The sequence below is a fragment of the Panthera pardus genome, unplaced genomic scaffold (genome assembly GCF_024362965.1).
Source record: "Panthera pardus isolate Hobbes unplaced genomic scaffold, ASM2436296v1 HiC_scaffold_24, whole genome shotgun sequence".
In the NCBI taxonomy this organism is placed as follows: domain Eukaryota; kingdom Metazoa; phylum Chordata; class Mammalia; order Carnivora; family Felidae; genus Panthera; species Panthera pardus.
The window spans coordinates 13088294-13101909 of record NW_026526810.1 but is presented as its reverse complement, the minus strand read 5'-3'; the positions used below and the strand labels follow the sequence as shown (position 1 = coordinate 13101909).

Here is a 13616-nt window from a genome sequence, read left to right as displayed (position 1 = left end):
AACGAATGCTCATTTTAGACCACATGAGGTTTCCACAGCAAAAGGCCACTGAAGACGTGCTCAACCCCTCTGCCCCCTACAAAACACTATTACAAAATATACAAGAAACCACATCCCCTGCCCATGAGCAGATAACACACAGAAGTAGTCCACAGGACTTCTGGTAAGGGAAATACCAAAGGACAAGGCATATAAAACCATTTTTGCTTAAATTTATTGAAGACATAAAAGAGAGGAAGGATCAAGACCTTAAGAACAAAGTACTATGACAGAATAAAGGCAGACTTAGAAAAGAGAAAAATAGAAGGTTTGGAAATAAAAAACATAGTCATTGAGTTCAGAAACTCAAAGGACAGGTTCAAAAGCTGATAATAAACAGCTAAAAGGAGCTCATGAAATGGAAGAAACATGAGGAAGGTATTCAGAATGCAGCACAGAAAGACAGAGTCAGACAAACTGAACAAGAGGAAAATAGACTGGCAAGATAGAAGGAAGTCCAGGATACATATGGAAAGACATGATCAATCCTCAAAAGGCTGAACTTGAGAACAGGATTCATGCTGTAAATCCACATTCACTGAAAGTGCAGACCATCAAGTCAAGAAGATAACTTAAAAAGCAACCCAAGAAAAGGAAGATTTCTTACAAGCCGACTATAAGAACAGAATTTCTACAAAACCAAAGGCTAGAAGACATCCTCAAAATACTGAGGAAAAATAACTGTCAACCTAGAATTTTACAGCCAGATAAACAATCTTTCAAAAGATAGAGTGAAATAGAGAATTTTTTCAGACAAATTAACACTCACAAACTTTCACTGAAAGAATTGCTAAAGATACTTTGACTAAAGAATAAATTAAAGCCCCAAGAAAGTAACAGGATATAAGAAGCAATGGTAAGCCAAAGAAACTGATAAATATGTGTTGACTACAAAAAGGTGTTGACTACAAAAATTACAGGGACAATAAAAGTCTCTAATGTTGTAGTAATTTTTTTTTAACGCAGGAGTGGTGATACTAATATCAGATAAAGTGGAATCCAATACCAAAAGCTCACAACAAAGATGTATACTATGTTATGACAGAAGGTATCATCAATAAATAAGGCATAATCCTGAGAAACTTAACAGAAGTCCATAGGGGAGGGGAAGGAAAAAAAAAAAAAAAGAGGTTAGAGTGGGAGAGAGCCAAAGCATAAGAGACTCTTAAAAACCGAGAACAAACTGAGGGTTGATGGGGGGTGGAAGGGAGGGGAGGGTGGGTGATGGGTATTGAGGAGGGCACCTTTTGAGATGAGCACTGGGTGTTGTATGGAAACCAATTTGAGAATAAATTTAATATTAAATAAATAAATAAATAAATAAGACATAGTCATAAACACATACACACAAAACAACATCAAGGTAAAAATAAATAAATAAAGCAATGCAGGCATCTGGATGGCTCAGTCAGTTGAGCATCTGACTTCAGCTCAGGTCATGATCTTGTGGTTTGTGAGTTCAAGCCCCACACTGGGCTTGCTGCTGTCAGTGAAGATCCTCTTTCTCTCCCTCCCCCTCCACTCCCCCACTCATGTGCATGTGGGCATGCACACATGCTCTCTCTCAAAAATAAATAAACATTTTAAATAAATAAATAAATAACATAACATAAAGCAAAGTCATAGAAATACAAGAATTCAAAACATAAAACAGGGGATGACTTTGACACACCTGTCAAACAATGTGACAAATCACACAGACAAAAAAAAAGTAAAATATTTAACTTTGAAAAAGTAACAATGTACTGATGATTTTAAAAACTACTAAATAACAAAAAGAAACTTGGCAAGCTGCATTGACTATCATTAAGTAAAACAAGAAATCAGTAACACAACAACGACACCCAACCTCCACCTCTCAAAAAAGACTATCTGCTAATTAAGAAAAATTCTTTTACAGAACCCCAGGATCAAAATAAAAATCAAGACTAAAATTATAAGCTTCTAAAAATGAATATAAGTGGAAGAACACTTTACTGAAATCTGTGAGCCACCTCAGGGGCTCAGTCAGTTAAGCATCCGACTCTTGATTTTGGCTCAGGTCATGATCTCACAGTTTGTGAGATCAAACCCCATGTGGGGTTCTGCACTGACAGTGGAGAGCCTGCTTGGGATTCTCACACACACACTCTCTCTGTCTCTCTCTCTGCCCCTCCCCGACTTGTGCTGTCTCTCTCAAAATAAATAAATAAACATTAAAAAAATGAAAAAAAATCTGTGTGCTACAAATATACCTATACACAGAATAAAATGGTAAATAATTGCTTTATTATTTAAACAAGAATAAATATGTCAAATATGCAACTTAAAAATTACAAAACTAAGAAAATAAAACAAAATAGAGGAGGAATGTAATAAGGATAAAAAGTGGAACTTAATGAACTAGAAATGATTATAATAGACAGCAAGTGACAATTTTCAAGTAGAAAAAAATAAATAAAACCAAAAGCCAAAATTTCCTGAGATGACAACTTGAATAGACCAATATGTAAGACAATTAATGGTTATTAATCTAGCACTTAAAATAGGCAATAGGCTTTACAGATGAGCTAACTTTACAAAGAACAGCTCTTTCCCATGCTAATCCACAGACAAATATGGAAAACTCACCAATTTATTTTACAAAGCCAGCACAACTTAACAAAACTTAATAAAGATAGTGTGTGCCAGTGAACATGCATGGACACACAAACTCCAGCCCACCTTTGTATGTAATCATAGAAGCAAACATCTTAATACATTAGGACATGAATTCCAATACTATGCTAAGAGAATAAGTGATAAGGGTTATTTCAGAAATCCAAGGATAATTCAATGTTAGGAAATCTATCAACGTACTTCAGTTTATCGATTACTGAAGGAGAAAAACCAAGGGATTATATAAATACACAACTAAAAATACCTGAAAAATTAACTACCTACGTATGAATTTTAAACTCTTAGTGTGAATGCTAGACTAGAGAGCAGGCAGGAGAAATATTTATAAGGAACACTTTGGGGACATTGGCAAAACTTGAATATGGACTGTTGTGTCACTGTTCGTTTCCTGACTTTTATTAGTGCCCCATGTGTACATTATGCCCTTACAAGGAAAGACTGAAGTATTTAGGGGAAAGGAGGCATGAGGTCTGCAATGTACCTGCAAGTGGTTTAGAAAAAATATGTAGATAGATGCATTACTGATGGATCCATTGGTCAATCAGACGTTTGGGCATCTGCAAATGATAAAGCTAATGAGGCAAAAAAAAATGTTAATAATTGGTGAATTATTAACATACCCTAGATTAAGGAGTCTTAGGGCTTTTCTTGGAACTTCTCCACAAGTTTGAAATTGTAGCAAAATTTAAGTATTCAAACTTACCTAGTTACTAAGAAATAAAATCAAACATCGGCTTAAAGCAATGAAATGAAAGCCATTCCAGCTAAAATGAAAAACAAGACATCGGTGTTTCCTTTCAAACTATCCTTTGAAATTATTGAGGTTTCAATCAATGCAATAACTAAAAGAAATAAGCAGTAGAAAACAAATATTGAAATATGAAAAATACTGGACATGAAAAAATAAAATTATTTATAGGTGACATGAATGTAGGTATAGAAAGCCCAAAGTTACTTAAAAATAGAATAAGTAATGGGACACCTGGGTGGCTCAGTTGGTTAAGAGTCTGACTTCAGCTCAGGTCATGATCTCACAGTTCATGAGTTCGAGCCCTGCGTCGGGTTCTGTGTTGACAGCTAAGAGCCTGGAGCCTGCTGGGATTCTGTGTCTCCCTCTCTCTCTGCCCATTCCTGCTCACACTCTGTCTCTCTCAAAAATAAACATTAAAAAAAATTTTATTAATAGAATAGGTAAAGGGCACCTGGCTACCTCAGTTGGTTGAGCATCCAACTCTTAATTTCAGTTCAGGTCCTATTCTACGGTTGTGGGATCAAGCCCCACATTGGGCTCCTTGCTGAGTGAGCACGGAGCCTGCTTGGGATTCTCTCTCTCCCTCTCCCTCTGCCCCTCTCCTTGCTCATGCTCTGTCTCTTTAAAAAAAAAGGGCATCTGGGGGGTTCAGTTGGTTAAGCATCCGGCTCTTGATTTCAGCTCAAGTCATGATCTCATGGTTCATGGGTTCACACCCCTGCTTAGGATTCTCTCTCTGCCTCTCTCTCTCTGCCCCTCCCCTACTTGTGCTCATGCACACGTATGTGCACACTCTCTCTACAAATAAATAAACTTAAAAACAATGAGTTTAAGAAAATAAGTAAATAAAATAAACAGAGTAAGAAAATTTCTAAATAAAAGAAATAAGCCATTTCTCTATAAAGGAGCGATAAGTACTGTCAAAATATTCATCAGGAGAATAAAAATATGAAAATGGCATTATCTTGTATCATGAATAAGCAAGAATAGATGAACTGCACCTTGTCTGTCCACTGGCCCTCTCTGTATTTGAAATTGCCTGGTGTATCTTTTCCAGTTTTTTTGTTTTTTTTTTTACTTTTAGCCTTTCCAGCTTTTTTTTTTTTTTTTAGGTCTATCTCTGGATCTTGCTTTGTTAGTCACCTGAAAAGGTTTTTTAACTAGGTTAATTAAGCCCATTTACATATATTAATACAGTCTATATATTTGGCATCAGCTTTGGCAGATTTTTTTTAACCTTACATTTAAAACACCTACACGCATACACAAAGTCTTTAGGCATGTGGGCTTGCAGTTTCTGCTTGCTTTCTCTATCTCTCTCCGCATTTCTTTAGGTATGCAAGAAGGATGTGGGTTCTAGTTACTACTTGTATATTAGTACCTTGTATAACCCCCTCGGTAACCTCTTCTTTTAGATATTATGACCTCACTGCTACAAGCAATAATGCAAGTAGCCAGGAGATGCTTCTTCCTCCCTCACTCTTCTCAAACCATCAGCTTGAGTCTCTAGTATTAATTTGGTGCTAATCTTTATAGTCTCAAATAAATTTAACTTTCTCCTACTTGCTTCGTCGGCCTCAAGAGACATTTTCTACTCCTAGTTAATTTAGCTAATGTGACAAGTAGTGTATGCTACTTTCTCTTTACTTTCCCCTCATCTCCTACCATTTATTTTTTTAACTGCACAATTCTATACAATCAAAGCATGTAACACTTATGCATTGATTTGCTCCCCTATTGTCATGTTTTAGGGTTTTTTTTAATTTAAATTTATTTATTAATTTTTGAGAGAGACAAAGACAGTGTGAGCAGGGGAGGGGCAGAGAGAGAGGGAGAGAGAGAGAATCCCAAGCAGGCTCTGCACTGTCAGCACAGAGCCAGAAGCAGGGCTAGAACTCATAAAACTGTGAGATCGTGACCTGAGCAGAAACCGAGAGTCAGACACTTAACCGACTAAGCCACCCAGGTGCCCTGTCATGTTTTAGTTCTCCAGTTAAATACAGTCAACGTTCATCCCTATGATTTATGAAAATCTTTGACAGTCATCATATCATTTTCTGAAGCTCATTATTTAGTAAACTCCTCCTGGAGTTATTGCAAATGGAAAACTGTGTGTCTGTGGACTTTTAAAAAGGACACTTATCTGAATATAGGATGTTTGGTTCAAGTAGTAAGTATATTAAAAACACTGAGATTCTCATTCCAGGTGAGTCAGCAAGCACACATTACCCTGTGTCTCCCACTGATTACACCTGTAAGACCTAACAGAATGCATAGAATAAACAGCTTGAAAACTCTGAAAAATAAAGTACCAGGTGGACTAGGGAAGAACAATACAATTCAAAGTACCACCAAATTGGCAGTACTTTATCATTTTTCCCTCTTCAGTACCCCCTAGCCAAAGCTCAGCACAGCCTGAAACCCAAAATTGAACACTCATGCAACCAAAGAGCCTGGAAGCCCTCTAGTTCTGGCTCAAGGATTTGGAAATATGCCTCCCAATGCCATAAAAGAGAAAAGCAATAGCCATTGTCTTCTCTTTTGGATTTCTCTTTCTTCTTTCTCTCACACCCCCGCCCCCACACAATACCATAACAGCAGCAAGAACAGGCAAGGCACAGAAGAATCTTCCTCTCTGAGTGTGGGAGCTTGGTCCCAAGAAGACAGGGAAAAGCCTTGTTGCTGATTCTCTATCTGTCCTCCTACTGTATGTCCCCTAGCCAAATGCAGGCACAGGAATTATGCAGCAAAGCGAGGTAAAGCCCTAGCTTCCTTGGAGGACTGGATAAGGAAAGCCCCAGGAACATACAAGACACCCATATCACAGAGGAAGGAGCCAGGGAAAGAGATCCCTGAAGTTTGTTTATGAACTCATGGGCTCATCTGCAAGGTATGCATGTGTACATACTACCTTAAACAGAAAACACAAACTTTGGGAACAGATCTACAGGACAGATCACCATCTAATTGCCAGATTGGCCACTGAGTGGCACATGTGCAGGACAGATCTGAATAGGACTGCAGAGATTTTGAAAAATGAACTGACGTTAGAACCACAACCCACAGTAAGCTGGTCACAACCTGTGGTCTAAACTCAGGAGGAAAGAGAGCCTGCTAAAAACAAAACCATCAACAGTCTCCTTAGGGTTCAAACAATATCCAGAGACTCACAACATAATATTCAATATATCCGGGACACAATCCAAAATTATTCAGCATGCACAGATTCAGGAAAAATGTCAACTTCCATGGGAAAACAATGATAGATTTTGGAATTCTCAAACAAAAAGACTTTAAAGCAACAATAATAAAAATGCTCCAATGAGTAAGGGTCACTATTTTGGAAATGAATGAAAACTACACAAAAGTAAGGGGGAAAAAATAGGAGATATGAAGAAGAACCAAAGGGAAATTTTTTAAGTGAAAAGATAATAAGTAAAATAAAAACTCACTGGATGAGTTTAATGGCAGAATGGAAATGACAGGAGAAAATGTCTGTCACCTTCTTGGCAATGACAATTTATATCACCATGGATTTCTATCAGAAAACATGGAGGACAGCAGGAATAGGGATTTTTTTAAGGGATTAGGATATTTTTATTATTATTATTTTTGGAATTAGGATGTTTTTAAACCCTAAAAGGAAAGAATTGCCAACCCAGAATTCTATACCTAGTGAAAATGCCCTTCAGGAACAGAGATGAAATAAAGGCATCCTAAAGTAAAGAATAAGTGGACCAGATATTTTAAAGTTCACATGGAATAACAGCTAAGGCACTTTTGAAAAAGCAAAGAGTGGGGAGGCTCATGGTTTACCAGAGAGTGAAACATGCGGTTACTATAATCAAAATAATGATGCTGCATTGACTTTGTAATAGACAATTTAAAAAGTAAAACTGAATAGAGCCCCAAAACAGAACCACATAGGATATTTGTCTGAAAGCAAATAAACTTATGCCCTTTTTTTCATACCATATGCAAAAGCAATTCTGGATGAGTTAAAATCTGAAAACATCAGAAGGAAGTTGAAAAGAAGTATCTGTGTGGCCTCTGTAATGACGACCCGTTTAACTCAGAGAAAAGAAACCTGAAACTGTAAAAGAGAAAACAAACGAAACTGACTACATAAAAAGTCCTTAAATTTTCTATAGGGCAAAAGATGCCAAAAATTAAGCCAAATGAGAAGTGAAGATATTGCAAGAAAATACTTGCATATAATAAAGGAACCATGGAAATGCAGATCAAATGAAAACAGGAAATGTCTTTTTTCTCCCATAGGGTAAATACAAATCCTGTATTTGTAACATCCTGTGCTGGGGAGAGGGTGGCAAAGGGCACACTTATAAAATGCTCCTGTGGTTAGCAATGACTACAATCTTCTGTGGAAGTTAATCTGGCAACGTCCAACAAAATTCTAAATTTGAATACCCTGTGGCAATTCCACTTTGGGGAATTTGCATTCAAAAACAAGGATTGGCCCCTAAGGTTAGATAAGCAGCAATGTTTGTAGAGACGGAGAACTGCTACAACCAGAATATCTCCAACAGGAGGAGAATGGAAAAAATTATGGTAATTCATACTATGGACTCTAATACAGTCATTACAAATAATGGGGATAATGATAATAATGGGTTATGGCTGGGGATATTTAGTATATACTAGACTTAAAAAGTCACGGAGTAAGGTGTACAGTACAATCCTTTTGTAAATCTTTTTAAAAGAAAAGAAACATATTCCACACATATACATAAATTTTCACACTTTTGTGATTGTAAAGAAAAGCATGGAACATTACCCAACACTGGTAATACAGGTTACCTCCGGGTATAGAATTGGGATAGAAGGAGGCACTGCTCTCATTTTTTCTTTGTTTCAGTTACCGCAACAAGTATATACTGCCTTTGGGCTATGAAAAAATCCAACAGTGTTGCTTTTACAGAAAAAAAAAAAAATATACATACACACATACATACACAGTTACACAGTCGGCTCCCAATGACTATGTCTTTATCAACTATGTAACTGGTAATGTGGATAATTCACATTGTGAATTTGTCTCCGATGTCCTGGGCCTTACGAAATTTTCAAAGAAACATAATGAAGCTTCCCTGCTAAAGGGTAACTACTCAAGACCTAGCTCTGTGAGTCTTAGAAACTCTTCTTATAGATCATCAGCTCTCAAAATGGGCTGGACCTTCATCTATGAGGGAGTCAGTCCACCCCCCAACTCCCCGCTGGGTAGCAAGGACCCAGGGCAGGAATGCCATTTGAAGGTGATCTGCAGGTGATTGATATACCAACTGCCCCGCTGCCTCTCTCCACCTTTGCCAAGGTACTCCCTAAACCTTACATATCCATCCCCAATGTGATGCCCCGCCAAATTTTTCTTGAATCTTCACCTTTCCATGCATGTTTTGTGTTTTTCCTAAGAAACAGGTGTGACCTCCTTGAGGCCTTTACCTTTGACTCTTTACTACTGTACTTTTTTTATTCCATCCCCTCTGCCTCTGCCTGGGGTAGGGGGGGTGAGGTGCGCAGTTTAAGTCTAAGGGCTGGAAGCGTGGCCTCTAACTTCAAAGCAACTAAGTTCAAACCCAACAGTGGCCACTTCTTAGCTGGGTAACCTTAAGCAGGTGTGATGGTTAATTTTATGTGTCCACATGACTGGGCTAGAGGATGCCCAGATAGCTGGTAAAAGGTTTCTGTGAGTGTGTGGGAGAGATTAGCATTTGCATCAGTCGACTGACTAATGGCCCTCACCAAGATGGGCAGGCATCATCCTATTCCTTGAGGGCCTGCAGAGAACAAAAAAGACAGAGGATGGGTGATTTCACATTCTCTGACTCAGCTGGGACATCCGTCTTCTCCTGCCCTTAGATACCAGCACTCCTGGTTCTCAGATGTTCAGACTTGCACCAGGAATTAAACCACTGACCGCTGGTTGTTGGCCCTTTGGACCCAGAGTGAATTATACCACCGGCTTTCCTGATGGCAAGATCACGGGCTTTCTAGGCTTCCATGTCAGCCAGTTCAATTGAATGAAGGAGAAGCTATTGGTTCTTTCTCTGCAGAACCTCGACTAATAAATACAGCAAGTGATTTAATCGCCCTTCATCTCAGTGTGCTCAGCAGAGGCTGCCAAGACTTCTTAGGGCTCAGGCCCAGCATTGAGACTGCCTCTGTTATCAGGATTCTACTGGCTAAGCAAGTCAGAAGCCGGGTCCAAATTCAAGTGGAGGGAACTGCACAAGAGCGTGAGCACCGAGGGCCACAGACGAAATGTGCTATCACACCATATAAGACACTCAGCTTTAAGTCTGGCATGCAGTACGGGCTCAAAAACTGTGAGCTCTTTTTCTGATGCATTACTTTTTCTTAAATAGAGGCAACTCATTTTTACAGTGAGTCTTCATTACGTGCAAAGCATAGAGAAGGCCTAGAAATCTAGAGATTTCTAGAGCCCTCATATTTCATTACAGAAGATGCAGAGGAACCAGAGTGTGGCCCTAACCCCACAATCTGATTTCAGTATAAAGTCAAATACCCCAGTCACTGTTCTTAAATGAAAAATACCCTTTCAGGGAAGTTTCCAGGTCTCAGGGGATAGGCATACATAAGGTAAGGGGCCAATGTTAACCACTCACAGCCATGCTAACATGCAAACCTGTCCCAGCATAACTAGAATCAACCACCACTTCTACAAAGGACAGAAGCAATACGTGAAAAATGGAATACACTGTATTAAAAGAATTTCAATGGTGCTTGCAGCAGATTAAGTTTGAAGAAAGAAAACAAGGCAATGAGAAAGTGGATGTGAGGGGGTAGGGTAGGAGACAGATGGAGGGTGGAGGTTACTTTAAAATCTCAAAAATGTAGGCAGAGTTTGTTGTGTTCATTGTTGTCCCCAGAACCCAGAGAAATGCCTGCACATAGACACAATTGCAGAACCACTCTGAATTATGGGAAGTTAAAACGAATAGGTTGTAGTCGTTGAAAGGAATAACACCGGAAATGCAAAGTGAATTATTGTTTTACATACTTACTTGCCTCTTTAGACTAAACTGGAGTATGAATTTTTCACATGAATAGTTTTACCGCCGTGTCCAGGTAATGTTTTCCCTTTTGGCTTTATTCTTAAAAGGCAGCTGTTTTTCATTGCCCTTTGGGAGTACCAAAATCATAGCTAAGGCTAAGTGGGAGAAAGGGAGGCTCAGGGAGGAGCCAGGAAGTGAAGCTAATTTACCAGTCTGCCACCTGTAGGCTGGTTGCAGCAGACATAAACATCAGTGCCCACAAAACAGACGACATGAAAATAATGCATATTAAATAATGCTAAAAACTGAGCAACAGATGTGTGAAAACTATATATAGTGGTCCGTTTGAATCATGGCTCCCCGGTTCCTGCCTCCAACCTCCTCTCTCTGATTTAAACACTCTGAGCTGTGGCCACACATACTGTTGTTCCTAATCAGCTCTCCAAGACTCAACCGTGGTCTGAAATAAGCTTTGAAAATTAATACCCCCATTAGGATGAAGGACCACACCTGTATCGATCAGGGTGTCTCACAGTCAGTTTTACTCAGATCCCATTTTAAAAACCATGCGTGAACTTGGGAGAACAGAGGCCATTACAAAAGAGCAACAACACGAAAAAAGCAAAGCTGGGTAGAATTGTTAAATTTCAACATTCAAGAACAAACAGTAAACGTTCATTACAAAGGCTTAGTTTGGATTTCTGGAGATGGAATTAAAACATACTGAGTTTGCAGCTTAAGCCTATAAAATGTACTCCAGCACCATAAACCAAATGTAGTTACAGATGTCAAGAGTTCTCAGAACAAGTGCTTCTCTTCACAAATGCCCTGCGTGTATTTCTTCCATTTCCGTAAGTCCATTTTTTACTAACGTAAGGAAAACACAACTTTCATCAAAAGGCTATAAAATGCACCCCTCCCCCCCCCCCAATTAACTCTTGGGGACGGACAATCACTTCCTTAAAATACAGCTCTCCTGGTGGCTTTCTCCTGTGGAGGATTCTTAGTCACTGGCTTCTCTAATTTGGGGGTCAACAGCCTGAAAATCGGGCACCGTGGAGGTCTGAAGCTCAGAAAACACGCCCCCGGACTCCGGCTTCGGGTCGCCTGCACAGTCCCGCCGCCCCCAGAGCACTGCGTTCCAGACGCACGCGGGAAACGCGAAATCCCCAATGCCAAGTCTTTGAATGGCCGCAGGGGGACCAGCCGTTCTTCGCGCCGGGACTGACCAGCACCCGGACGGGACGCGCCCAGCGCGCCGCACCCCCCCCCCCCCCCGCCCCGCCCCAGGCCCCAGCTCCGGCCGCCGCGAAGGCGAGACGCGCGCAGAGTCGCAGCCCCGCACCCGGTTCGGACCCCGCCTCCCCGCTTCTGTCAGGGCCTCTTGGCTGCTGGGTCCGGCACCGAGTTCGGCCGGGGCGCGTCGCGAGTCGCGGGTCCCCAGAGCGCAGAGTCACCGAGGGCCCAGTGGAGACCCCGCGGCCGGTTGCGCGCGCGCTGCCCACCCTCACCCGGAGGAGGGCGGGCGCACGGCTTCGGTTTCCTCCAAGAAAAGTAACTCGGGGATCAGCGCTCCAGGAAAGGGAAAGCGATGCTCCGAGAGCGGTAAGGTCCCCGGAGTTATTCAGCCCGGAGTTTTCTGAACTGCACCCGCGCTGCAGCAGCTCGGCCCCGGGTGTTCGCGCCCCGAACTTGGTGCCCTCGGTGCCGTCCCAGGCGGGCCACAGCCTCGGGGCCCGGAGCACACCTCCCCTGCCCGGCCGAAGACACTCACCGAGAAGCCAGCCCAGAAGGGACAGGAGTGGCGGACGCGGGCCGAGGTGGTGAGCGCCAGCGCGGCGAAGCTCACCGCCACGATGAGGCATCCGAGCGCCATCTGCGTGGCCCCGAGCGCCAGCACGATGCGGGAGCGGCCCGGGCACTCGCGCAGGCGGGACAGGCTGCGGGGCAGCGCGGCGGGGCGCGGCGCGCGGGGACCGCCGGCCCGAGGCATCGCGCCGGGCGCCCGCACGCCTCGCCCCGCTCCCGCCCGGCCTCGGCGCGCGCCGCCGCCGCCGCCGCCTCTCCTCACAGAGGGTCCGAGGCAAGTTGCGCCGGGCGAGGGGACGGCCTTCCCGCGGGCCGCGGGGGCTGCGGCGGCCGCGCTCCGGGAGCGGGCCGGGCCGGGCGGGGAGCCGGGCGCCCGCTGCCCCTGCCCGTGCCCGCGCCCATGCCGCCGCCGCCGCTCCGCAGGGCCGCCCGCCCGCCGGCCGCGCCGCGCTGCGCCCTCTCCCGCCCGCCCCGCGCGTTCTCTCGCCCGAGCGCGGGCGCGAGCCGCCGCCGCTGCCGCGTGCCGGGGGCGAGCCTCCGCGGTCCCCGGGCGCGAGCCCCGCCGCCGCGCGCCTGGCCGGGACGGGGGGCCGGAGCGCGAGCCGGCAGCGGGTGGGCGCAGGTGCGGTCCCCGCGGCCGGGCCTCGGCGCTCTCGCCTCCCGCGCGGGACGGGAGTGAGGACCGCAGGCGCGTCAAGGTCGAGGGCAGCAGCCTCCGCGACCGAACCCTGAGTCCGCGGGAGCCGGGCGGGCCCCGAGGGCCGGCCGGAGCCGCAGGGACCGAGCCGCGGGCCGAGCCCGGGGCCAGCCCGGGACCCGGGCTTTCCGCGGCGGCGGGGGCGGGGGGTGCAGGGGGAGACCGCGCGGCCAGTAGGGGAGAAGAGAGGAGGTGAATTCCGAGCGCGCTGCCCCAGGTGTGGCGCGCAGCAGCGCCTACCAAATGCGGAATTCCAAGATCCAAGATGCCGCTTTTCTGCATTCCGCAATTTCCCAAGCCATCGTCTGAGAACTGGGCCCGGGAGGACTCGGCATTTAAAACATTCCCAGTTCACAAACGGACGTCTCTTACCCACCTTTAGTTTGCAGGGCTCTTGATGCAAATGAAAAGTTTGGGCTTAAAACAAATTGCACAAAACGAATTTAAATGAACAACGTCATTAAGGGCCTATTAAATCGTCCCTACTCCCTTTAGCCAGTATAAGGTTTTAAATTGATTATCAGCTTCTTTGAGATGCCAAGAAAACTTGGAAGTTCTGATTGTCATAATTCGCTTTGTGGCCCTGTTGATGTGACAACTTTAGGACCGCTGGTGTCGAAAAGGATGT

General features: G+C 43.8%; 1 protein-coding gene across 4 annotated transcripts in view; it reads right to left on the bottom strand.

Moving 5' to 3' along the window:
• The window catches only part of ENTREP2 (endosomal transmembrane epsin interactor 2), a 456009-nt gene extending 443231 nt beyond the window's left edge, over nt 1-12778 (bottom strand). For 2 of the 4 annotated variants that reach the window (XM_019460056.2, XM_019460059.2), the window contains exon 1: nt 12257-12778. In XM_019460056.2, the coding sequence (XP_019315601.1) occupies nt 12257-12475 (219 nt within the window). In that variant the 5' untranslated portion in view covers nt 12476-12778. The remainder of the gene's footprint in view (nt 1-12256) is intronic. The other 2 variants (XM_019460057.2, XM_019460058.2) reach the window with 1 other exon arrangement.
• Between the last annotated feature and the right edge of the window lie 838 nt (nt 12779-13616).